General features: G+C 42.8%; 2 protein-coding genes across 6 annotated transcripts in view; one reads left to right on the forward strand and one right to left on the reverse strand.

Annotated features, from left to right (window-relative positions):
• Positions 1-2,068: 2,068 nt before the first annotated feature.
• On the reverse strand, positions 2,069-10,995 carry DOLK (dolichol kinase). Of its 2 annotated transcripts, XM_019540752.1 has the most exons (3): positions 10,948-10,995; positions 10,413-10,560; positions 2,069-7,090 (listed from the first exon to the last, which is right to left on the reverse strand). In XM_019540752.1, the coding sequence occupies exon 3, from the start codon at positions 6,973-6,975 to the stop codon at positions 5,404-5,406; it is 1,572 nt and encodes a 523-aa protein (XP_019396297.1). In that variant the 5' UTR covers positions 6,976-7,090; positions 10,413-10,560; positions 10,948-10,995; the 3' UTR covers positions 2,069-5,403. The 2 variants fall into 2 exon arrangements, with proteins under 2 accessions (XP_019396297.1, XP_019396298.1); XM_019540753.1 differs by lacking the exon at positions 10,948-10,995 and having other exon boundaries at positions 10,467-10,812.
• Positions 10,996-11,024: 29 nt separating this feature from the next.
• NUP188 (nucleoporin 188) overlaps positions 11,025-26,551 on the forward strand; it is a 45,286-nt gene continuing 29,759 nt past the window's right edge. For 2 of the 4 annotated variants that reach the window (XM_019540741.1, XM_019540743.1), the window contains exons 1-11: positions 11,025-11,118; positions 14,888-14,942; positions 15,574-15,647; positions 20,047-20,131; positions 21,030-21,110; positions 21,534-21,578; positions 22,177-22,269; positions 22,405-22,524; positions 23,202-23,413; positions 24,212-24,326; positions 26,156-26,359. In XM_019540741.1, the coding sequence (XP_019396286.1) occupies positions 11,093-11,118; positions 14,888-14,942; positions 15,574-15,647; positions 20,047-20,131; positions 21,030-21,110; positions 21,534-21,578; positions 22,177-22,269; positions 22,405-22,524; positions 23,202-23,413; positions 24,212-24,326; positions 26,156-26,359 (1,110 nt within the window). In that variant the 5' untranslated portion in view covers positions 11,025-11,092. Of the gene's footprint in view, positions 11,119-14,887; positions 14,943-15,197; positions 15,306-15,573; positions 15,648-20,046; positions 20,132-21,029; positions 21,111-21,533; positions 21,579-22,176; positions 22,270-22,404; positions 22,525-23,201; positions 23,414-24,211; positions 24,327-26,155; positions 26,360-26,551 lie in introns of those variants that run through there. The other 2 variants (XM_019540742.1, XM_019540744.1) reach the window with 2 other exon arrangements.

The following is a 26,551-nucleotide window of genomic DNA, read 5'->3' on the forward strand; positions in this document are numbered from 1 at the left end:
TTAGTCTACTGCGCTTCTAGTGTCTCATGTAGACATGTCCGGCATGTCCCTACCAACTCTAAGAACAGTCATTTAAGCCCCTGTTGATGGGAAATCTCTCCCTGGTCATATGAACAAATCACTGCAAGACCACTTTAACTCAGACCTGCTGCACTTTTTTTTTTTTTTTAAGGAGATTTTAAAGTCTCACCATTTTCTTCTTGTACAAGCCAAGCCAAGAAAATGTTAGTTATACTAGATGGCTGTGAAGAACATGATGAAGGTGGCCTAAGTAAAACAGGAATAGAAATTATAGGATATGGTTGTCTCCTAAAGAGGAAAAGCTTGGCTTACTTCAACACTAATATTTAAAAAACGTTATGGTGAGATGAGCAAGAGGGGAGCCTAGAGTCCTTATTTTCTTTTCAAATCCTTAGTTTAAGTTGATCAAAAAAAGTTAAGATCTCTACATTTCCAAGAACAGAGCAATGTTGGGTCAGACAGGAATGCTGAAATTAAGTGTGGAGTATCCAAGAGCTTTACCATTTTTCCTTCAAACAATACAAAACTTGTGACTAAGCATAATATAACCACAAGTTCTCCATCCTGTTTTCTCTGAAAAGGATAGTATACCAAACCACCTCAGCTTTTTAATTCAAAATGTATAATGGCAGAGTTCCACAACAATTATGCTATTAAAATGTTAATGGGCAGGATAAATACTAGCAAAGAGGTTATTGCAACAATTATTGAACTTACAAGGACTGCTTTACTGATGTATCCTAGAAACTGAATATTCTAAATAAGCCTATTTAAAACAATGGGACAGAGAATGTTTATGCTTAACCCTTCATTAGAACTACCACTGATCAGCTAAGCTAATGTTTCTTTCAATAAATCTGATTACCAAATAAAGAGAGACAACACTTTTAATAGGTTTAAGAATATATTTTTCTCGTAACAAATGAATGCAGAATGCAGTTAATTATTCTTAATAAATACAGAGTGAATAGCTGCTCTTTGAAGGATCCAAACCTAAGATTGGAAATATGTTGCATAAATCTTCACATTTGTGTTACATACCTGATGCTTCCAAAACAGCCAAGGCCCCAGGCTAGTTACAGGGACTTTCCAGTAATTTAGCTCAAAGTTATGCATCCCTGTGATAGGGCAGAATATACTATTCCTTCCCACCAGAGATCTCAGGGTGCTTTACAAACACTAAATAATGAATCTCCACAACACTCCAAAATGTGGCATCTTAATACTAGGTGGGTAGAGGCAGAGTTATGGGGGCTGAGGGGGGAAGCAAAGGGTCTCAGATCGTAGAGCTCATATTCACAAATGTGGAGCACTTACCCTCAGGAAGAGTCCCTTTGGCCTGAGGAAGTACACATTAACATAAGCATTAACCAACACTAAATGACCCAGGTCACACAGCAGAGTTGGGCACAAGTCCTGTTCCCATGCTCTAACCCCAAGATGACAATACTCTCACTTATCTAACATCCTCTGACAATTCAATATCAGGGTTATATATATATAAAACTGTACTGTTTATCCAGGAGAAAGTACAAGCAGCATGCAGACTAGGGAAGAAAAGGGCATTTGAAAGTGAATAAGACTAGTGTCAATACTTCAAGATTAAGTAGTAGGGACTTTAGAAAGTTGCATGCAATTACATATAAGAATAGGAGGAAAGGTTGAAAAGCAGTTGTATAGTTGATTAATAATTAGCTTCTAAGACTGAACTTTGTATTAACAGAAAATTGTAAGAACACATATTGTGGAGTAGTTTAATCATTCAACCTCAAGGGTTTTGTAACTAAAACTAATGCACAGTGCCCACCAACAGGCTCAGCGTTTAAGATTTGTCACGTGCAGAAGTGAATTTTAAACCTTGAAAATAAAACTAGACTTTTTGCTTGACATTTAAAGATGCAAATGCTTCTCACCACAAATACAGGTAGAGCAGTATTAGGAAGAGAGACAAATGCCTACGATGTCTAAGGTACCACAGCTGGTGATAGCCATCTCTCTCAAAAAAAAAATGTAAATGGGAGATGGATGAAAAAAAATCTTTTTTTTAAATGCACTGGGTATAACATCATAGAACAGACCATTAGGCAGCTTCTAAAATGTCTTAAACATAGAATAATTTATTAACAGAATTAAAAAGTTTCCCTAGCATTTGGACAGAGGCTCAATGAAAACAAGATCATCTGGATGGTTTTACGCTGCTGCATGAGAAATGCAACATAGGAGCCAAAATATCTTATCTTTCCCAATTTTCTGTCAGATGCAAACAGGTTAGAAATGGACTTTTGTGAAGCAAGGCTCCAATTCTTGCAGCCACATCGGTGTTTTTAAGCATACTGCCTGCTTCTGTCACAGTCAATTGCAATAAACTAATAGTCAAGTTAAATTCTTGAGTTGATTTCTGCCAAGAATTTGTTCTAATCTGGGTATGCTTTGCTGGGTGGCCAAAACAGATTTTGTATGGCAATCAGAATTCCACAAATTCTGCACAGCAATTTTGAGTCACAAATTGTATTGACAGGACCCAGAATACCTAGCAAGGATAACAGTAGTCAAGTAGTTTTGCTCAAATTCACAAATAATTTTACTAGCAATTAGAGCTTCCTCTACTGTTCCTATGGTTTAAGATGTTTGGATGGCAAGAAGATAGGGAAAAGCAGCTTTCAATTCTGTTGTTTAATTTTCTGGCTTAAGTTGTACATCAAACCATTGCCCAGAACATGGTCTCTGGGATAAAACAGTTACGGCTTTTTTTGGTTATTGGGGGAAATAAGCTTTTTTGTTGTTATTAGCATGAAAAAGTGACATTCTTCTTCTAAAACATGGTAGTTTGTCTAGCTTTTCAACAAGCTGCACTATTCAGTGCAATTTAAAAAGAATGCCAGTGTATAAGTGAGACTGAGTGGGACTCTGGCTACAATTGGAAGACAGATTGATCAGAAGCACCACAAATGGGATTTACTGCTGCCACATGGGGCCGTGCTCTTGCACCATTCCTCTGCCCAGAGCTTAGTTTCCTTGGAGCAGTGCCGACACCCTACTGCAATATTAGCAAGACACATTTTTGACTGTTCCTAAAAACCTGGGACAAATTCTTTGTCATGTGTAAGAAGAAGACATTTCCTAGAAAGGGGAAAGAGTAGTGAACACTGATGATTCTAAACCAGCCCAGCTCTAGCTTATTTCAGGGGCCAAAGCAATCCAAACTGATGTTCTGGAGTATGATTCTGCAGCTCAGAATAATTAGAGCACTGTGCTGAAGCCAAGCTCTTTGCTAACATGGAGACACTTCTATGTTTAAGACTGCACCAGAGAATAGTGTAAGACTAACTGTCTTGGTTTTATGTTGCTCTCATGTTAATGGTTTTTCTTTATGGATCATTGTGCTCTCTCTAAGTTACAGGGATATAGGAAGCCAGAATCAAGCTCAGTCTCAAATCTCCCCAGATAAGAATCTTTGCAGAAAATACCTTGCTCAGACATTCTCCCAGAGGGTGGAATACAAATTAACTTTTTTGTTCCTAATGGATGTTTTGCTTGTTAATAAGAAGATTCCCATAAGTAAAAACATGTCAGAGGATTAAATGTACAAAAACAAGAAGAGTGCTTTTACCATAAAAGGGGTATTTTTAATTATTCACAATTATGATTCTAATTAAAAAGGGACCAAAGCAGATGGCTTTGCTCCAAAATTTAAATTTGAATAATTGCTTTCAATTTTTTTAAAATTAAAAACAGTCTGTTTGAATTTAAATATTCCCTTAGTGACTGGCAAACTAAACACTACAGCACTGTGCAAGTGTGTGAGAATCAGGAAGTGACTGAGCATAAACAACCATGAAACAGACTTCATAAATCTTAGTTTAAACAAAGAAATGCAGGAAGTAAGTAAACCTGGATGAGTAGACAAAGGTACAGTGGATTTTGAAGATATTTTTAGTTTCAATAATCTGTTACTAGTAAAATAGAAAAAGATTTGTCAATGAGTTGTAATTTAGCTTCTCTTTAAACTGTCTCTACAGCTGTGTGAAATGGGCCTCTTTTCAAAATAAATTCTTAAGTACTTTCAAGAGATCAAGATCATGAAAAAGGTAAAATGTGATTTATTTCAGAGACCATTGGCAAAGAAGTAAAAACATGTTAACCCTGGAGGCTTGTGTAGTGAAAACAGTTGCTCATCTTATCCTAGCAAGTCAAGTTTGTATTATCAGTATCTGCAGTTACTTAATGCCTAACAAGCATTAGTGTTGTTTTCACAGCCATTGTCTAATTTTCCACACAGTGGGATGCTGTGGCACGCTCACCCCATACTGCAGAAGAGTATGCTTTAAGTGGCTCTTTTGTAAAAATAAATAGGATTCACACAATACACAAAACAGCAGGACTCAACTCAATGGCAAGTTGGCAAAGCGCACACACTTTGAAAAGAGACAACTCTGAGGCACTGCTTAGGTAACAAAACCAAATGTCTAGTGACTCCATCTTTTCCATTCTAGCTCTCTTTCCCACCCACTTTGCTTTAGCATGCCCAGAAGTCTGAAAATAGACCCTTTGGGTATTTGTACACGGCACATTTTTTGCCTATTCTTGTGCTGCAACGGCATGGTTGTTTGCATGAGCGGGTTTTCCAGACACTTTAAAAAGCTCTGGTGTATTAAAGTTAAACTCCTCAGATGTAGTTTAGCTTGGCTCACTGTGAATTAAAGTGCTGCGTCTGAGTGCCTTTTTGTGTTTGTATGCAATGAATCCATGACAACATGTAATGAGCCTCTTTGTCCACCACATGGTGCTGCAAACTTTTTGTAGTTCACTCCTTTGAATCGCTGCTGCTTTTTTTTATTTATTTTTTCTGTGCCATGTGCCTGCTCCCACAGCTGCGTGGCAGGGCACGAGGAGCAGTGTGGCACCGTCCTGGTCTCCTGCAGCACCAGCTAGAGACCAGACTTAATTAGTTTGAAAACCTAGTACATGCAAACACTGGTGGAACATTCCAAAATAAACAAGTTTAAATTTTATAAAAATATTTAATTTAATGAGGCTTAAAGCCCGTGGCATGTACAGGTGCCCTTTGTGATTTAGTATCTAAATTGTCACCCACAATTTGAATCAGAGTATCAGGTAGATGGTTTCCTGTTATTCATATGGAAAGATGTAGCAACTGGTGCTGCTTTAGTTATTAAAAGTAAAAGAAGGACAAAGAGAACCCTTTACCTTTATTTTTAATTGACATTAGAAGAGTTAATCCATTTCTGTCTTCAGCCATTTTATCTATTGTACCAAATATAGTATTTTATACCAGACTGCTTCTGTTGATCCCTTGACTGGGATGCATATCCTGTTGCCATTCTTATTTGGAAAAAGGAAAGTGACTGTTCCTTGCCATCACTAAGCCATAAGCAGTATCTGGAGGTAGAGAGGCAAGAAGAGATTATCTATTTGGGTAGTGTAGGCTTCCAAAAGGGAAACTAAGCTGATAGAACCTAAAATCCAAGCATAGCTGGAGTTTAGATTCACACTGATGTCAAAGATCAGAATAAGAGCCACAGCAATGATCTGAGCAAAAATGGCAGTCATTGTCCCTTCAAATGTCTTCTTTGTTCCAGGCCATTTGATTTCTCCCATTGTACTGCCAAAAACTGAGGCTATGGTATCTCCCACCCCTACTGCCAGGACCCCTGAATAGGGAACCAATGCACCTGTCCCAGACAAGAAACCTTTGTGAGCACAAGGTCTAGGGAACAACCACACAGGAAGGGACATCCCAAGAAGAAGGTAAATATGAGTTAAGATCAGAGGTCCACTGTCACGTTCATCCAAAAAGAGAGAGAGCAAGTGCCTGAGCATTTGGCCAAATGGCTTGATCCTGAAGTACCGCACGTACTCTAAAAAGATAAACACTGCCAAGCATAGCACTGCAGCAACATAGAGAAGCTGAGGGTCATAAATTAGCCCAGGGACATAAGTAGCCACCACTATGAAATGAAAGCATTTTCTGATTACGGTTGGAGCTTGGTGCTTTTTAGATTCAGATGATCTCTTGGCATTCTGGTAGAGAACCACAGTGCACGCAGAGGCAGCCAACAAGGTCCAGTACCCGAGGAGGTAAACTCTTGTTTGTGTCTGAAACAGGAACTGGAGCAACCAAAACAAAGGATTCCTTCGGATGAGCCGGTAAAGCCAAGGCATGATGACCCCCAGGCCAAGCACTGCCGTCATCATGTGGAAAAACATGGAAGAGGTCCAAGTTCCTGAATCCATGAAGAGGAAAAGAACAGTAAAGAAAATCCCCAGAAGGACCACACCAACCACTAACACCAGAAGGAAGAAGTCTATAGGATCTCCTCTGCCCTCTATCAGATTTAGGGAGCGCTTAATGAGCTGGTTGAGGATAAAACTTATGCCCCCAAGGACCAGTAATGCTTCCCCAGGAGAGAAGCAGCGGGGCAATAGGTACAACAGGATCATACTGAGGTAGACAAAAATAAGCAGCACTTCCAGGACCTCTACCACTTCAGAAACAGTCAAAGAATGTTTCATGGTGTAGATGATTAAGCTTCCAGCAACACCAGAAAGTATGCAAGTATTAGTTGGCACAGGTTTTGTGATGCCAACTGCTATTACAGATAGGAAGAGGGCTATTACCATACCAGTGGAGGCCACAACTATGCCAAAACGTTCAAAATATACAATGCCAGACGTCTTGCATCTCTCTTTCATCACAATCCCCAACAGTGGAATGACCATGCTAGCTGGTAGGAGGCCACTATTAGCTGTTGTCCGGAACTGGAAAACGGCTCCACCCAACTGGAGGAGACGGTCCCATTTAAACTGGATGTAAAAAGCCTGAATGGCAAGAGCAATAGCGCACCAGGAATACCGATCCCACACCACCATGTGCACACACAGCACTATGGTGAAAACAACTAGAGACTCTGCAAGCACTGGCTTGATTAACATGGTTCCAATCAGCTGTGTCCCGTGATGTCAAAAGCGTTATAATTGTCTGATCCCAATGTTTTCAATATAGTCTTTGGTCCATTAGTAAAAGTTCACTTTCATCCTACTGCAATTCCTATAAAAATAAACAAAACAACATTAGAGACTATAAGAACATGCAAAGCTTCTACAAAAACAACCAATTTTCTTAAGCTCAGCTGCATGCTTCAACTCCTGTATAAGAAAAATAAAACCAAGAAGGAAATTTTCTTGTCATTTTCCATGGCATTTAAGAATCAGAAAAGTTCAAGTCAGCTTCCATTTCTAGTGCCAAATCTCACAGCACTTTTATCCACATGCAAATACTAAATACTCTAGTTGCTATGTCACATTTTTTCTTTCCGCTACTGAGAGTAGGGAGGTGAACACTGCATTCTGGAAGAAGCGTGCACAAATACAAGTAGCAACGCTCAAAAGAATTACACTGGTAAATGCATTTAGCTACTTCAGTAACTTATAAATTAAATACAAAAATCCCCCTTAAGTCACGAGTTTGTTGTAAATTTAAATGAAATTATATAACCTAAAACACATGTGCACACACACAAATTGTGAACTATGCAAATTAAACAATTATGGATATAATTACTGGTAAGATTTTGGTATTAATAGAGATGACAAGACTATTCCAATCATCAGCAGTATTTGGTTGTTTAAAATATACCAACAAAAACAGCACATACTAACTGGTATGTAAAATGAACACAAATCATAAATAAAATAAATCAGAATAGGTAAATCAGATATTTATATTCAACCTGAAAAGTCAATTTAAAAAATGTAAATGTTCTTATGGGTTCCATTCTTGTTCCCAATTCCTTCCTTCCAATTTTTTGTAAATTTACAGTTGTATTTCCGTTTTTAAAAAAATACTTTTCTCTCTCCTCTTATTGTGTGAAAGGCAACAAACAAACAGCAATGAGTACTGACAAAGCAAACACTGTAAAATAAACACACCAGAGATACACTTCCTCACCAATACATTTCTAATTATATAAGCCTAATTTTAATAAATAAAAAAAATAAAAATTACTTCTAATTTTAGTTTTAAAAAATTCTTATCTATGTATGAATTAAACTTATAGTGTCTCTCTTTAAGGAAACAGTTTTCCTGCCTTTTAATACAACTGTCTTCTCTTCCTTAACTAATAATCATGCTTTAGAAATATTAACTAATAACTTGAAAATTTGATCCATGCTGACATTTTGACTGAATAAGAGTTAGCAACAGATTCAACACAAATTAAGAACATCTAAAATCTGGGTGGAAAACTATAATCTGTGATGCAACAAAACAAATATCCCAGAGTATTCTGTGAACTCCCAGTCATCTTAATACGCATTTTAAGCTTATCCTTACCGTGTAGTTGGTCCAATAAGATATCACCCAGAGAAGTCCTTGCCACTCTGTCTTCTACAACTTACCTTAACTTGACAGTTTCATTGGTAAGGAAGTAAAATCTTTCACATCCTCTCCAGAATGTATTATTCCCTCTTACATATTACATACTTTATCAGTGGTACCTCACTCTATTTAAACTAAGGAAAAATATCTTGTAATAACATTCTTAAAGGTTACTCAGATAGTTGATGTTTAGGGTCTAGATAGTTCTCTCATTTGCTGGAAACTTTGTACTGCAAATGTAATAATTTTAGTTCCGATTTCCATCAGGGTTCTTTTGATATCTATATCCATAGGATTTGAAATATAAAATTATTTTAAGCAATCAATTCAAATTTGCTGCTGCTATAAAGCTAGGCCAAGATGCATGCATTTCCCCCTGTTCAACAACTCATTCATCAGTTTTGAAGTCATACAAGAAAAAATAGTTTTTTATAGTCAAAAAAGGTTAAAAACCAATTTACCCCCCCTCTGCCCAATACTAGCTTTGAGGAGGCCATTTCTAGATTTGTAGGAGGAGTGAGGACCTCTCCAAGAGGGGTAAAGTATACCTCTTATATTAGCTAGGGAAGAGATATACAACAGACGAATATGGCCGATTATAAGTTTCAGCTCAGCTCCAATGCAACAGTAACACTTAGCAGCCTCACCTCAAGAAGTCTGTTCAAAAAGCCCCATAGAGATACACTTGGATGTCAAATGCTGATTTATAAGCATCTTCAAATGCAACCCAGACACAGTGTAATTTAGAAACTTAGGGCAGGGGTGGGGAAGAAATATGGCCCACAGAGGGGCTTTGCCCAGTTCACAGCAGGTCCCTCAGTCCTGCCTGGCCCAGGTGCCATCTGGCCTGTGGCATGTCCTGCCACTCCCAGGCACACAGCAGGGCTGGAGTAGTTCTGTGGCTGGGCTCCATTTCTAGGCAGCCCAGGTGGCAGCAGCTGCCTTCCACCCCATGGAGTCTGGTGGGGACCTGCACACACAACCCCAGCCAGCCCTGCACCTACTACAGACTCGCTCAAGCTGGAGTGGACCAACTCCAGACCAGTTGGGACCTACATGCACAGCCCTGACCCCAGCCTGCCCCCTGCCTGTTTTGGACCACCTGCCCATGTTGAGTAGCGATGCCAGTGTTGATGGCTGTGCAAAAGCTACTGCTGGGTGTAGGGGAAAAGCACTCACCTTCTTTTGCTGGCCACCTGGAACCTGCACCTGGGCCATCCTGCAGCTCCTTTCCAGTGCCACCGCTGCCCTGCTGAGTTGCCCAGAGGCAGTACTGGTGGCAGTGGTGACAGTGGCAGAGAGAAGCCACAGGGCAGCTCAGGCATGGACTCCAGGCAGTTGCAGCAAGAAAGGCCTGGCAGTGGCAAAGGGAGGTGGGGGTGGCATATGACTGCCTTTACTCTGCATCCAGCAGCAGTTTCTGCATGGCTGCCACTGCTGCTCATTGTGGCTGGGCAGTCCAGATCAGGTGTGGGGCCAGCGGTGGTTGCAGTTTTGCATATGCTTCCCACCTGGTCTGGAGCTGGTCCACTCTAGCTGGGGTGAATCTGGACTGGGTGAGGCAGGCTGGGGCCAGGACTGTAAACTCAGCTGCTGCTGGATGCCAGTGGCAGGGAGGAGCTGGAGGGCATGTGGGCTCCAAGCTGTTGCGGGGAGGGGGGTGGGGGTCTCCAGAATTACCTATGTGGCCCGTGGGCCCAAAGAATTGCCCACTCCAATCTAGGGCATACTCTAACTATATAACAAAAGGCTTTTTATCATTCACTGATTTCTTGGCTTTGTTTTGGGAACAAGGGAATTGCAAAGGTTTCACCAAACATGACCTCTCCAAGCTCCATCATCTCACAATACTTCCACTTTCTCACATACAGAAGATGCCACATTATTCCCACCCTCAACTATCTTTCCAGGGTCACTGCTCACTTTCTGAGCCGCTGCAAAATTGACCTCTCATTTGCATGCTCTCCTCGAGCTCATTTCCCAGTGGCCTCACCTCTGTGCTCACTCCATCTCTCACGGGACGCCGTTATTTCTCATTTAATCTCACCACTGGACTAGGCATCACTTTTGCAGCTCCTGATATCTCGAGCAGCCTTTCTTGATCTCTGCACCTCAGCTCTCCAGCTCATCTCCCATCTCCACTGAAACAAAAGGCAGGATTTCTTCCTTATCTCTGCTGCTTAGCGTTTGTCTGAACTCCCTCTACCTCCTTTCATTAACTCCCCCAGTGACTTTTTGGGAGGACAGCGGTGGCCCTCACAGCCACCCTGGAGACGACCCAGGGGGCAGATGACAGGGGCAAGGACGCCCGAAGGAGCCGCCTCCGGGACTAAGCAGGGCCGTGGGGCGCCTCTTCGTCGAGACAGCCAGCAATGCCGAGGCCAGCGAAGAGCCCTGACAGAGGGAAGAGGGAGGGGACAGGCGAACACCCGCCCCTCCGCCGGCAGCAGCCTCGTTCCCCCCACCCGCAAGCCACTCCGTCTCCACGGCGCCACCTCCCCCGCAACCCTAGACCAGAGGCCGCTCACCTTACAGGCCGGCGCCATCTTGCCGGCCGTGTCCGTCACGTGACGAGCCCCCCCCCCTCGCAGCAGGCCGGGCGCGAGGCTCCGTCACGTGACGCAGGTGCCGGCCCGAGCAGCGGGTAACGGGACACGTGAGAGGGGTGCGAAGATGGCGGCCGGCGGGTTGTGCGCGAGGTACGAGCGCGCGCGGCGGTGGCGGGAGTCTTCCCCCCACCCAACGGCTCCTTCCGGGGGGGTTGGGTTCGGTTCGGTTCAAGGGACACCCCCCCCCGCAGCCGCCTGTCCCCGTCCCAATCCGGAGCAGAGAACCCCCCCCCCCGCGGGTAAATTCTCGCTGGGCGCAACGTGTCCCCCCAAGTAGGGGGCTCCCGTGGGGTGGCGCTGTGCCCAGCTGCCAGGCGTCTTCCACCGCCCGGCTGGGACTGGCCCCGTGGCTGCATGACACCGGGCTGTGGTGCCACCTGCGCGCGCAGGCCGGGCGGGGGTGGGGGGGAAATCCTTTGCCCTGCTCCGCGTGCGCCTGCACGAGGTGGCTGAATTCACGCCTTCGCTGCAGTCCGGGAAACGCAGGGTCCTGGACATGATCCACTTTCGAAGCTCTTCCCCTCCAGGAGCTTCTGAAAAAATAAGGGCGTCGTGGGAGTGAGGGGGAAAGCAGGCCTTGTGGGCTCCTGTGGCCTTGTATAACTCCCTTGGATCCTGGTGAGGACCCCGGAGCATAATAAAGGGGTCCTTATCAAAGCAGTTCTTGTTCCTAGTGAGAGCGCAGAGGGGACTTATTGGGGTGCTGAGGTAGAGCTCCCAGGAGCTGTTTCCATCAGCCTACATCAGATCCATTTCCATGTGGGGTTTGGATCCCTGGGGGTCGACAGACTCTGCTTAGGGCAGGGGCGGGCAGTTATTTTGGGTGGAGTTGGTGAGTTTTGGCAAGCCATCAAGGGCCATATGACAGGCAGCCAGGGGCAGATAAATATTAATTTTCTAAATTTTTGGGGGCACTGCAGGCTGTATAGAATGGCCTGGTGGCCACATCTAGCCTGTGGGCTGCATTTTGCCCACCTCTGATGTAAGGGTTCGGTGAAAGATGACTATGAGCGATCAAAAGCTGGCAAATACAAGCACTTAAAAGTCCAAGCAGTCCGCACCTCCCTTTGACATTTTTTAAGGGTCCGCAAATGAAAAAAGGTTGAAAACTGCTGCACTGAGGTTCATTGTGCATCTCCAGCGGTACAAGGAGTGGTTAACCACAGCAGCAGTTTATCAAACAATTCAGACTTCAGCTCTGTTAGTAAGGACTTCTATTTGGCTTGGGGCTGAGGAGAGTTAGGCTGCACAGCTGCTTGGGGTGTGAGAGTGGAATACAATAGCGCCTAGCCCAAAGGGTCCTGATTGAGTTGTGAATGGGAGCACCCTAATGGTACTACAGTAGTTACAAAACTTGATATAAACTGGTTAGAAGAGAAAGCAGGGCAGGATGACTACTAGAACATGTGGACATGTGCTTTGCTGGGGTTATTTGACCCGAGCAATCTTTCCTGCCCATAGCGGGAAGCTGGACCCTATGATCTCATTATGAGATGTACAGCCCTAAACTTCTGTGAATGATGCAAATGGGTACCCAGGCCGTAAACTTGCCTCTGTTCGCAGCCTTGCATTTGAAATGCTTGAAAAAGTAATTTTTTTTTTGATTTAGCAGTGAGAGGAGGCACAGGGATTAGCAGTGAATTAGATATATTAGTGTTTTTGTCCATTTAAAATCTTAAGTGGAGAATATGTGCTAACAAAAATAGAGCAACTGTTTAAAACAGTTCTGCTGCCAAATGGAAATCTCAGTTTACACACCACCGGAACAGGACCAAATAGTTCATTTTTCTCTAGAACACTGAGAACATGTTATAGAGAGCATTTCTGGTTCTGTTGCAGAAAAATTACATTCTGTGCACTGCACATTAAAGTCTGTTCTTAGAGCTTTAATCTCCAGAAGTGAGCTATAAACCTTGAAGACCAAGATCAGATTTTCGAGTCAAATGTGTAGTGTCATTATGAAATTGATATTTGAGGAGCTGATATATACACTTTAAGCCTTTGAATATCTTTACTGTTCTTTTGATTTGCTTGTAACATCTCAAACCTCATTGACTTTAAGCAACTATTTTTTCAATGTATTAATTAATTACATGGATAATAATGCCCAAGGCACCACCTGGGATAGCAGCACTGTGTGCATTATAAATGGATCATAAGAGAGATTTCCCAATAGCATCTTTCCCAAGTAGCATCTTTAAGTGAATTGGAAAGAGTTGAAGGCCCATCTTAATCCTGGAAAAGTTCTAAATGAAATGAAAATGAGGTGGAACTGATTCAGCCATATTGCTGTTCTGCATTACAGAGGGAGTATCTCTTTGGGAGAATTCTGTAGTCTCGGTGCTCTGCATGGGACAGAGGGGTGGCACACATTTTATTGCCAATTGGAATAGGACAGGTTCTTCTGCTTTTATAGAATGAAGTATATCTAACTAGAAAGGAATTGGCAGCTAGAAACTATACCAATTAGAAACGGTAACACTGGAGTTTAATTACATAGCATTGCGGTATTAAAAGACACTTAGGGATTTGAACTTTATAGTGATATTTTTTGTAGATAGCATTCTCAAAGTAAATAGTTTGCTTTTAGTTAGTGATGCTTTTCTTTGCATTTCTTGGTTCCTCTGATTACTTGTGAAGGAATTATGTTCAGGTGTTTTGCTACTGCTTTACTATTTGAGAGGAAGTAGTAATTCTCAACCAAAGGAGAAAAAGATGTTCCTAGTCTGCCTCATTCTGGAGTAACTCCAGGGTAATTTAGTCAAAATAAGACACCTCCTTCCTATGTGTATCTCAATTGGCAGCAAGTCAGGCGGTGTGTATTTTAGCCATAATGTAGCTAACACAATGCTTTTGATGTTTTCTTCAAGGTATAGACAGCTTTAGAGTTGCCATTTTCAGTGTCTAACTTATTCTAGATATTGTGAGAGTTGTTTTGCCAATTAAGTTTTCTTGGGTTAAAAACTGTCATATGAAAAATATGTCACAAGTTCTGTTTGTTCCTTTCTAGACAGCCAGCTTTTGCATGGTGGTTTTGTACTGATTTTTGTTTAAAATTTTATTCGGGTTATGTTTCCATCAGATCATTAGTTCTCCAAACTCCTAAAGGAGCTTCATTTTGGAAGATGCTGTTAATATATCAATCTAGAGTGGCTCTTCTTTCTTTCTGAGAAGTCCATAGTAGGATAAGGATTTGATCTCAAATACCTTCTGGCACAAACAGACTTTTCTTATGAGGGCTTGGGAAATGGATAGAAACAAGTCTTACCTAAACTATGGTGGAGAGTCAGGACAATTCTTTGCCTTCAGAAAAACAAAGGTATGTTTTTACCTTGTGCTCAGTTTGTGTTCCGTCCAAGGATGGAGATACTCAGGTCGTAACAACAAAGAAAGCTTAGTGAAAGATCTCTATATTTAGCTTGGTTTCCTTAAAGTTTGCCATTGGTTAGGTTTGTGCGTGATCCCTTACCACCAAGTCTGCTCTAAGTTAAAACCAACTTCAGAAAGTTATAGACTGACACTGTTTCAGGGGTGTTGATTGTAGCTGTGTTGGTCTAAAGACATAGGCAGACAAGGTAAATGTGGGTAATTGTGATATCTTTTATTAGACCAACTAAATAGGTGGAAAAATAGTTTTTTGCAAGCTTTCAGGCACAAACACCCTTCTTCAGGCATAGTCACTCTCCCTGTGCCTAAAGATGGGTATTTGTGCCCAAAAGCTTGCAAAGAACAATTTTTCCAACTATTTCGTTGGTCTAATAAAAGAAACATATTTTCCCAAAGAACCTTGCCTAGACTCACATTAGCTGTTTAACTGTTTCATAGCAAAATAACACATTTGTTTTCACTTTATTTACAGGAGTAGCAGAGAACTGTGGACCATTCTGCTGGGCAGATCGGCTTTGAGGGAAACAGTAAGTAGAGGCCATGCCGAGCAACTTGACTTGTTAGGAACTGACTACATGGTACAGTATGCTAGTTTTGTGTAAATGTTTGAATCCTAGTGAATTGTGTTTTGCTGCTCTGCCTCCTCCCTATCTCAAAAATATTCTTACAGTGAGATTGTTGTTCCTCTCTTTCCACTCCTTGTTTATTCTCTCTTGTTAGCTGCTGCACCAACCTCTACCTGAGAGGGTGTATGGAAAAAGGTGGTTCCCTTTCTGGAGCGGACACAAGTGCTGCTTTCCAGACTGGCTGGCCTGGGGTATTCAGGAGTGGAACAGCCGGCTTCCTTACCCTCTGGGATGGAGTCCATGCTTTCAGGAATGTGCCCAGAGGTTGGAAATCGAAGTCCATTTCTGATCCTAGACTGTTGTCTCCTCTTTCCCTTTCCCTTCCCGCAGTTAGGCAAAGCAGCAAGCTGTTCTTTCTCATATAACGTACACCTTGAATCAAAGTCTGAATCATAGATACTCTTTATACTGATCCTGTGTCCTTTCTGTCTCTCTGTGGTGGCGGAATTACTTTGCTTAGTTTAAATTAAATAAATCTGATACTGGATGGTATATAGAGAGTTGTCTGACAGTATTGTTTTTTTCTCTCTAGGCTCAGATTGCAGCAGAGTTGAACAAACATTGGCAGAGGCTACTAGAGGGGCTCTCATACTACAAGTCTCCCAGGTACAGTAATTGGCTGATACTAGCATCTGGATAGCAGGTACCTAGAAGTTCCGGAGATATTGCTCTGCAGAAAAGCCTGTTGATTTTTTTCCCCCTTGGTGCAGCAATAGTAGATTCTGTGCCTCGTCCTCACAGTTGAGTTGAAGTTATATAGGACTCATTAATCACATGGGCCAGATGTCAAGAAGGGATGCTTATATCCAAACAACTTATTTTGACATGAAAGCACACCTTGTATAAATAACATGGGTCTTAACCTTTCCTGACTTATGTTAACTGTATTATCCTCCTTGTTCCCTGCTAAGCTACCCCAATCATGTGCAAGACTCCCGACTACTCTTAAGCTACCTAGAAGTGAACCTACAGTGTAGAGGAGTGATTCATCTTGATACTTCTTCATTCTAAAGAATATCCAGATACTCTCATTGAAAGAGACAGTGAGCGCATCTACATGTGCTTTAACATGGTTTAGGGGTATAGGCTGTAGCCATGTTGGTCTAAGGACATAGGCAGACAAGGTTCTTTGGGTGAATCTGATACCTTTTATTAGACCAACTTAAATAGTTGGAAGAACATTTTTTTTAAAACCAAGCTTTTGGGTTTAAAAACCGTTCATTGGGCTGAGAAAATTTCAGCAGTTGGTGTGTGCGTTTCCTGAATGGAATGAAAAGTAAAGAAGCCAGAGGCTGGGCTTATATGCATACAGAATAGGCAGTGAAGATGTAAATTGAGGAGTCAATGGGTGAGAGACAGGCTGGGTGGGGGAAAGAAGGGGGATGAATAGTGGAGAGGTACCTGGGGGATCAGATGGCAGGCAGGTTATAATGTGTCATAAATCCAACGTCTATATTTAGTCCATGATTTTCAGTATCCAGGAGGTTGATGAAATGAAGTTCATAGGCTCGTCTCTGAGAAGTGTTTTGTAAGTTTCCTTTGAGGATTAGAACTGAGAGGTTGGAGAGAGAGTGGTTTTCTTGTGAGAAATGTGCTCTCACAGGTAGTTGGGTATTTGATGGATTTCTGGTGTGCGTTCATTCTGGTGTGTGGTTGTTGGTTGGTCTCTCCTACATATTTTCCATTGGGGCATTTGGTGCAGTGAAGATCTATGAATCTTTAAGAAGATCTGTTCTTAAAGAGATCGTCCCAGAGTCACCTGTCCTAGCCTTCAAACAAGCACCAAACCTCGCTAACCTCATCACCAGAAGCAAAATTCCTTAGGCTCAGAACACATCGAATGGATCCAGACCATGCCGTGACAAGAAATGCAAAACCTGCCAACACATCTCCACCCCCACACAATTACTACACCCCGCAACAGAGCCATCCACATTCCCAGATCTTCCAGCTGCACTTCCAGAAATGTAATGTATAGATTTATAGATTCATAGAAGTAGGGTCAGAAGGGGCCTTGTAGATCGTCAGGTCTGACCCCCTGCCCTGGGCAGGAGAGAAAACTTGTCTCGACCCCAGCCAGGTAGACGTCAAGCCTTCTCTTAAAGACCCCCAGGGAAGGAGCCATCACCGCTTCCCTTGGAAGTTGGTTCCAGATCCTGGCCACCCTGACTGTGAAGCAGTGCCTTCGGATGTCTACTCTAAGCCTACTTTCTAACAACTTGTAGCCGTTATTCCTTGTTACCCCAGGGGGCGCTCGGGGGAACAAGGTCTCTCCCAAACCCCGCTGGTCCCCCCCTAGTGAGTTTATAGGCGGCCACCAGGTCCCCCCTCAGCCTTCTCTTGCGAAGGCTGAACAGGTTAAGGTGCTGTAGCCTCTCCTTGTAGGGTCTGCCCTGCTGTCCCTGGATCATGTGGGTGGCCCTCCTCTGGACCCTCTCAGTGCTGTCCAAATCCCTCCTGAAGTGTGGCGCCCAGAACTGAACACAGTATTCTATGCAACACTGGTCAGGTCGCAGCTAGAGAGGGAGGATCACCCCCTTGGCCCTGCTAGAGATGCATCTGTGTATGCACGACAGGGTATGGTTAGCCCTACTGACCGTGACCTCGCATTGTTGGCCCATGTTCATCTTGGAGTTAGTAATGACTCCGCGCTCTCAAGAAGGGAGTTTCGCAGCTTATAAGTGTGCTGCTGGTTCCTACTGCCCAAGTGCAGCATCCTGCACTTGTCTGTATTGAAACCCATCCTATTTTCATTAGCCCACCCCTGTAACCTGTCCAGGTCCTGCTGTAATCTGTCCTTCCCTACTAGCATGGCCACCTCACCCCAAATCTTGGTGTCATCAGCAAATTTAAACAGGCTGCCTTTCACCCTGTTGTCCAGGTCACTAATAAAGAAATTGAACAGTGTGGGCCCAAGGACCCTGGGGGACTCCACTGCCCACTTCCCTCCAGGTCAAAAAAAACCTGTCTACCACTGCCCTCTGAGTACGACCCTTTAGCCAATTTGCAATCCATCTGACTGTGTAGGCATCAATGCCACAGTCACCTAGTTTTTTAGTGAGAATGGGGAGGGAGACCATGTCAGAGGCCTTGCTGAGGTCCAGCAAGACTACATCCACCATGACACCTGCATCCAGTGCCTTTGTGACCTGATTGTAGAAGGCAGTCAGATTGGTCTGACAGGACCTGCCCCTAATGAAGCCGTGCTGGTTGCCTTTGAGCATCATCCCTGATACTAGCCCATCACAGATGTGCTCCTTGAGGATCTTCTCAAAGAGTTTCCCCAGGATTGAAGTAATTTCATAGACATTAGGGCTGGAAGGGACCTCAGAAGATCATTGAGTCCAGCCTTGTGCCCCAGGGGCAGGAAGTCAGCTGGGGTCATAGGATCCCAGCAAGATAAACATCCAAATTTCTCTTGAAGGTGTTTGGAGTAGGTGCTTGAACCACCTCCAGTGGCAGACTATTCCAGACCTTGGGGGCTTGGCCAGTAAAGAAGTTCTTCCTTATGTCCAGCCTGAAATGGTCTTGGAGCAGTTTATGACCATTTGACCTAGTCATCCCTTGGGGCGCTCTGGTGAACAAACATTCCCCCAGATCCTGATGAGCACCCCTCATAAACTTATAGGCAGCCATCAGATCACCCCTGAGCCTGTGCTTTTCCAGGCTGAAAAGTCCCATAGCTCTCAGCCTCTCATCATAAGGTCTATTTTCCTGACCTCTGATAATGTGTGTGGCTCTTCTCTGGACTCTCTCAAGCTTCTTCCCATCCTTTTTGAATTGTGGAGCCCAAAACTGGATGCAGTACTCCAGCTGTGGCCTCACCAAGGCCAAGTACAATGGGAGAATGACTTCCTGGGATTTACTTGAGAAGCATCTCTGGATGCAAGCCAGTGTTTTGCTTGCTTTACTAGCAGCAGCATCACATTGAAGGCTCATGTTCATCTTGTGGTGCATATCTCATCCAGTGCAACAAAATGCCGTGATGGAAAATACGTAGGAGAAACCAAACAACACCTGCACACCAGAATGTGAATGCACATCGGAAATCCATGAAAGACGAGAATACTCAACTACCTGTGGAAGCACATTTCTCACAAGAAAACCACTCTCTCTCCAGTCCTCAAAGGAAACTTACAAAACACTTCCCAGAGACGAGCCTATGAACGTCTCTTCATCAACCTCCTGGATACTAATAAATATAGACATTGGATTTATGACACATTATAACCTGCCCGACATCTGATTTCTCCCCCCCCGCCCCAGGTACCTTTCCACTATTCCTCTCCCTTCTCTCCCCTAAACCCAGCCTGTGTCTCATCCACTGACTCCTCAGTTTACATCTTCACTGCCTATCTTGTATGCAGACCAGCCCAGCCTCTGGCTTACTTTTCATTTCACCCAGGAAAAGCACACACCAACTGCTGAAACTTCCTCAGCCCAATGAAGGGTTTTTAAACCCAAAAGCTTGGTTTTAAAAAAATGTTCTTCCAACAATTTAAGTTGGTCTAATAAAAGATATTGGATTCACCCAAAGAACCTTGTCTTAACATGCTTTATTTAGCTTTAGTTAAATCTAATACCTCCATTGTGAGGGACTAGGAAAATGTGAATTAGCCCATTAGGATGCATATTAATGAAAGAGCACAATTTTTAAGTGATGCTTAATGCACTTTAGCCTAGTTTAGTGAACATTAAATACGGAGCACGTTCTCAGTGTTGCTTTAATATGCATTAAAATTGTTTAATGCATATTAAACACACATGTAGATGCATCCAGTGCATTTTACATATGTGTTTTATAGCTGTAAATGGACTTTCTATTGTACAGTAGGTGAATTGTGTCAAACAGAGTCCTTCACTGACATATTATAGATTTTAAAAAGTCAGTAAAATTACCAAAAGTTTGTCAATACATAAACTGACAAACATCAAGGATTTTGGAATTAAGCCTTTTCATTGCATCTTTTAATATAATTTTCTAAAAATATTTTTCCACTTTTAGTTCAAGTTCAGCAGAAAAAGTAAAAGCTGACAAAGATGTGGCTGCTCCGTTGAAGGAACTAGGCTTAAGGGTCAGCAAGTTCTTGGTGAGTAGATGTTCCACATAGCTTATTTGTTATTTCCACATTTCAAGTGTAGTCAGGGAACTTGATATTGTGCTTTCTAAAGCCAGTGTATTGCATCTTATCGCTGAGTAAGGTAACTAAGTTGTAATTCTTTCTAATTTATCTCCTGTTGTAAGGACAAAGACTTACTTTCGTACTTCTTTGTGGTAATGTTTCCACATAGAACCTTTCCTTAGTGCTCAGATGGACATGTATTTTTTGTACACAGTGTGTTTTTCAGGTGGAAGTAATTTCTTATTGGTATTTGTTTAAAACACCTTGAGTTCTGCTTTCTGAAGCTCAATTTAGTTTAATAAGCCTTTTAATATTCAGTAGAGATTGAAGAAAGTGTAAAAATCAAGCTCAATTGTGCAAAAACAGGTTATGGAGAGGCAGCAGACCAACATTTTAAAAAATGGTCAGTGACTTCTGGGTGCTTTGAATCTTGGTGTCCAAATGGAGACAGCCTATAAAGGACCTGTTTTTTCATAAGTATTGACCCCTATGAAAAAGGGGGTCATTTAAGGCATCTGAAACTGGGCAACTAAAAATTTAGGTACTCCAAAATCATTTGTCATGTTTTAAAAAACTTAGGTAATTGCCTGTGGAATTGAATTCCCTCTAATCAAAAGCTGGAACCAGGTGACCTGTCAAGAATGGTACCTTTGTTTGTATGATCCATTGGGCTGTTGCTGGAGTTGAACAAGCTACATTTAAATAATTTCACCGTTTCCTTTAAAAACAATTACATGTTTTGTAACTATTTAATCCAAAGAGACAAAGATGCCTGATAGTTTTGAGACTTTTGCACCTGTTGATGAACTCAGCTGCCTTTGGTTTATTCTTCACCATCACTGAGCATGCCTTCCTGTTGTTTCAGGGTCTGGATGAAGAACAGAGTGTACAGTTGCTACAGTGTTATCTTCAGGAGGATTACAGAGGCACCAGGGACTCACTGAAGGTCTGTAGTCCATGTCTTGATCATTCTGCTCTCTTCTTCCCTCAAGGCTGGTAAGCCTGGTGACGCATAATGCAAATACCATTGTAGCTTTTCTTTCATTACAGAAAGGAAACACCTTTATTTCAGGTCTGGTTTTATTGTATATCCTTCTGTCTGGTTTGAGCTGGTGAAGGGTATTCTTTTGAACTCTTAGCCAGAGGAATGTACTGCAGTGACAGGTGTCTAAGGGAGGGGATTTGCTAAAAGGGGCAAGGCCATGCTTTGTAAGTGAAATCTGTGATCTGTACTTTTGATACCTAGCATCTCACAAGAAGTGGTGTCTAAATTCCTTTTGTTACTTTCAGTGTGATACTCTCTGGCTGAATAGTGTCTATGAAAGGTGCAGAATAGTCACGTTGTCATTGTCTTGTGATTTGCTTGCAGACTGTTCTGCAGGATGAAAGACAGAGTCAGGCTCTGATGTTGAAGGTCAGTAGTTTTCCTTATTCTTTTGTTTTTGGAAGAATATGTTAGCAGCAAATTAACTGTACTGTTCAGGAAAAGGTTGAAATGACTGAAGTGCTCCTACAGTTTAAACTGCAAGTCTGGGAGGATTTTTTGATTAAGTGAGGGGATGATTAGACGCAAGAAAAGCTTCAACAGTTACTGTAGATGGGGACTTTCTGGGTGTTCTGATGATAGTAAGTCCATGCAAGTGCTTCTAAGGTGTCCATTAATCCAAAGAGATGACTTTGGAAGACTGAAACAGATCAGTGGGGCTAAGCCGAATGGGAGTTCATCTCTCCCTCCCTCCCTTTGCTGCCTTCCTTCATTTGTCAGATAGCAATGGGATTATGGAACCATTGTAACAGGCAAAAGGAGTGTGCGTGCTTGCGTGTAAGAAAAAGTTTCAAATATTTTTTTCAGGTGACTTAAAAATTGTTTGGTAACACCATGCCTATTCATTTGATGCTTGTTTTTTCATATTGTCATTGGAGCATGGTTGGAGACTATGATGATGAGGTACTGGAGGAGAGAAGAGAGTTAGACAGCAGTGGATGATCCTCATGACATTGTGTCTTTGCAGCTGGCTGACTATTACTATGAAGAAAGGATTTGCATTCTGCGCTGTGTCCTCCACCTCCTTACGTATTTTCAGGATGAGAGGCACCCCTACATGGTACATACTTGAACCTTTTCCCAAATCAAATCTCATTGCTATATGCAGTATATACAAGGGATGCATTGTTTGCCCATGTGTGTATTTAAACAGTATATGTGCGTGCATATGTGGAATGTCTGTTTTTTCTTTAAGGCACAATACTCCCAGTGTATTGAAAAGTTGGAAAAGGAACTGGTTCCTAATTACAGGAAACAGTTTGAAGAGCTGTACAAAGCAGAAGCTCCTACTTGGGAAACACATGGAAATCTCATGGTATTTTGCTTTTTTCCATTTTCTTTATCAAAGCTATATTTTGTTTGCTCACTGCACAGTCAGTAAATCAGGAAAGTGTGCGTGTGTGTGTGTGTGTGTGTACACATGCAAGTAATAAGGACATTTCTAGCATTCTCAGAAGCCAGAGGAAATACTTTACTTTGGTATTACTCTGGTCATATTTTAATTTAAGAGCTAAGGAGTGAGCTAGAAAACTGAATTCTGATCTGTAGTAGCAAAGAGTTCAGCTATCAATAGAGCACCAGCTCCTGTCTCTTCTGCAGTTGTGACCATTTGTAACACGTATTTTAATTTTTAAATAAAACCTGCAGAATTAATTAAACTGATTCATTTAGCATTCTGGCAACTTTGGACAATGTTTCCTGGGCCTAGGGATAGGTGTTTCTCCCCTGTCTTCAACTCTGTAGGCTTCATAAGAATCTCTGGAACCCAATGATATTGATCTTTACTTAATCCTTGCATGCTGGGATTTGCCAGCCACAATTGAGGAGGTGATTTTTACCAGTTTTTTGGAGTTCATGTCAGAAGAGATTCTAGCACCATTCGTGTAAATCCCTGACTAAAGAAGCTGATGAATTGCTTCTGATTCTCTTGTTTTTTTGTTGCATTGGTCTGCTTGCTTCAGCTCGAACAATAAGGCTCTTCTCCTTGTACAGACAGAGCGCCAGGTATCCCGCTGGTTTGTGCAGTGCCTCCGTGAGCAATCCATGCTTTTGGAAGTCATCTTTCTTTATTATGCTTACTTTGAGATGGCACCTGATGAACTGTTGGCATTTGCCAGGATGTTCAGAGATCAGGGATTTGGCTCTAGACAGACCAATAGGCACTTGGTAGATGAAAGCATGGATCATCTGGTGGATCGTATTGGGTAAGTATTTTGACTGTGTGTCCAGTTAGTAAGGAATTAACCAATGATTTTCTTCATTAGAGGAAATATTTGTGTCTTGTGGGTGTTCTCCAAAATCATCATTTCTATAAACAGCATTTCAAACTGGTGATAAGGATAAAAAATCACTTCTGGTTAGGTTGAGGGTATTTTTTGCAAGATACAGGTGTGATTTTAGCCTGGGTAAGCATATATGTGCTAGCTTTAGTCTAGCTGGCATGGGTATTTGTAGGAATGGAGACACAATATCATTGGCTTCTCGGCATAGGGCAGCAACTGGAATACGTACCCAGGATCATTGAAAGGCGTGGACTGCTAGTCTTTGCTGAAGGCAGTGCTGTCTTATCCTTTCTGCCATTTTTAACTGTGCTGGCTAGACTGAAGCTGGTGTAGGTTTACCTGCATGTGCTGCCATCACATCTTGACTTTCTGTGCAGCCCCACCCATTGTCTTTGTTTCCAGCGTGAAACAGTTGTTGTGATTTAACATTTCAGAGATTTTTATAGAAAGAAAGGCCATCATCAAATAATTCTAATTTTCCTGTTTGTAACTATCTAACTAGCAGTAGGTAAGTTTGAAGACTTAACTCAATGTTTATTGGCATATCGTAATCCAAGAACATGTCAGATTAGCTGTTCTTACCTTTCACATTTGTTTTTTCTTCCCTTTTAGAGACTTGAGCAGATGTAAAGCTGATGAACTATTTGTTCTTATTCCTTTACTTCCCCATTTTTGCTGAATTCTTAAACAAAGCTTCATTTTTTTTTCTTCTGGGTCAAGCTACTTCAGTGCTCTTATTCTTGTGGAGGGCATGGAAATTGACTCCCTGCATGAACGTGCTTTGGATGATAGAACAGAAGAACATAAGTTAGCCGATAATGGGCACGTTCACCAGGTAAGCCTTTAGAAAGTCTCATGCCATTTGGTATTCCCTTGTAATTAGAAACCACTGTAATTGCCCAAAATCAGGCTGCTGGAACTGTGGAGAGGACTTGTCTGAAATTTGCTCCTTGGGCTTGCATAATGACTATCAGAGCTAACTTCTTCATTATGCCATGGGGCAGGTAAGAAAAACATGGAATCTGCTGTGGCTCACCTTTTGAGATTTTTGGAATGCTTTATGAAAATATGGAGATGAAGAGCAAACAGGCTTAACGTGAACTTGTTAAAAAGTGTAGAAACTAAGGATCTATTCTGTGATATTCTCTATTTTAAAGATCCTTGAAATATCATAAGTGGAGGCTAGAAAATGCAGTGGGTCCAGTCAGTGAAAGAAGAAATCCTGGTGCTGCTGCTTCTGTGACTGATCTTTTCAGGCCAGCATTGTACTTAGCTTTGAGTTTTAAGTTCGTTAGTTTCACTAAAATGCTTGTGACAACATAACGAACTTTGAGTTCAAGAAGGGGCTGTCTGCTATTTTCATTAGAGATGCGTTTTCCTTTATTTTTATAGCAACTTCACCTCCTTCCCCAAAATGTGAACCAGCATAATGGAAGAAAGAAATGTGCTATGCTGTTTCTTTCTGAAAGCATGCGGTGGGACCAGTTCAGTAGATCTTTTATTGAAAATTGTTATCAGTATAAAAAGTAGGGGTGTGTACTAGTAAAGATTTTTTTTTTTTTTTGCCGATACTGATGGCTGATTATTAAACAGTCATATTGTTTGATACTGATCCAATAGCCGATATGCAGCCTGGCAGCTTGGAGAGCAACATCTGGCCAGTAAGTCTCTAGGGGCTTAAGGAGAGGGAGGGACAGGGACATGAGAGGCACATCGAGGCCTCCACGGTGAGGGAGGGAGCGGGGTCAGTGCAGGGTGCTTTCCAGCTGGGGTGGACCTTCAAGCCTGCTCATCCCAGGGGGGAGAGGAGAAGGGAGCACCCACTACAGCACACATCCCTGGGGGAGAGGTATGAAGGGCATGTGGCCCTAGGGTGAGGGCAGGCTGCCCACTGTGGGCTTAGGGCCAGGGGCTATGCTGGCCTCTTCCCAGTAGTGGGGAGGCTGGGCTGGGTGGGTGGTGTGGTGGGGGGCAGTGGCACTGGAAGGGGGGCTACAGCGAATTTTGGGGTGGCTGTAGCCTATGCCGTAGCCCCCGAGCACAGCCCCGGCCCAGCTCCCCTGCTGGGGAGAGGTTGGGACAGTCCCTGGCCCCTAGCCTGCAGTGGGCAGCCTACCCTCACCCCAAACACAAATCTGGGGGCACATGTTTCCCATGCTTCTGGGGATGCATGCAGCAGTGGGGAGCCCCCCTCTCCTTGCCCCCCTGTGTCCCCTGAATGAGCTGCCCGCAGCTCCATTCTGTGCACCACCCCAGCTGGGCAGTGCCTACTTCTGCCTCAGTCCCACTCTCTCCCTCACCATGGGTGCTTCGAGCTGCTCCTCAGGCCCCTTCCCTCTTCCTGTCCCTTCTCCTCCACAGACTTACTGGTCAGACCCTGCTCTTCAAGCTGCTGGACTGTATTCCTGGCCACATGCATGCTGTGGCTGCACACTTGCACACGGCATTTATCGATGACATAATCGGCTACACTGACCCCAAAAAAGCTAATTGCCAATAATGTGAATTTTCCTTTTATTGGTGCTGATCCGATATGGATTGATATATCAGTGCATCTCTAATAAAAAGGTGACTTTGTGCTAATCTTCTGTCAACCTAGTACTTGCCAGGCTAGGGCTTCTTTCAGACTGTATTGACTGTTTTGCTTGTATCCTTTCTTCTAAGCAGGAAATGGACCGTCTGTTGCTGACATTAGGGGATGTTTCGCATCATGCCCCTGTTCTCTTGGCCTGGGCTTTGCTTCGCCATACAATAAGCCCAGAAGAGTCAACAAGTATAATCAGGCGAATGGGGAGTACTGCAATTCAGCTTAACGTGTTCCAGTATCTGACCAAACTTCTCCGATCACTAAGCAGTGGGGGGAAGAATGTGAGTTTTGTATGATTGTATTTGTACACTGTTCGGGGGGAGAAGACTTTGTGTGCTAGTTATATAAAAATGTAAGATGATATAGGTAGTTTGGGCCAGTATTTCTGGAAGTCCAGGTTACTATAAGCATAGTACTTAGCAAAATACTTGCTGGTAAATGAGACCAGATTTGTAGTCTTGGATTTTTTTTCT

Source organism: Crocodylus porosus, unplaced genomic scaffold (assembly GCF_001723895.1).
Source record: "Crocodylus porosus isolate Cpor-Errol unplaced genomic scaffold, CroPor_comp1, whole genome shotgun sequence".
NCBI classification, from domain to species: domain Eukaryota; kingdom Metazoa; phylum Chordata; order Crocodylia; family Crocodylidae; genus Crocodylus; species Crocodylus porosus.

What these genes read in the sequence shown, in the direction of transcription:
- DOLK (XM_019540752.1), bottom strand. Translation starts at nt 6,975, where the DNA reads ATGTTAATCAAGCCAGTGCTTGCAGAGTCTCTAGTTGTTTTCACCATA.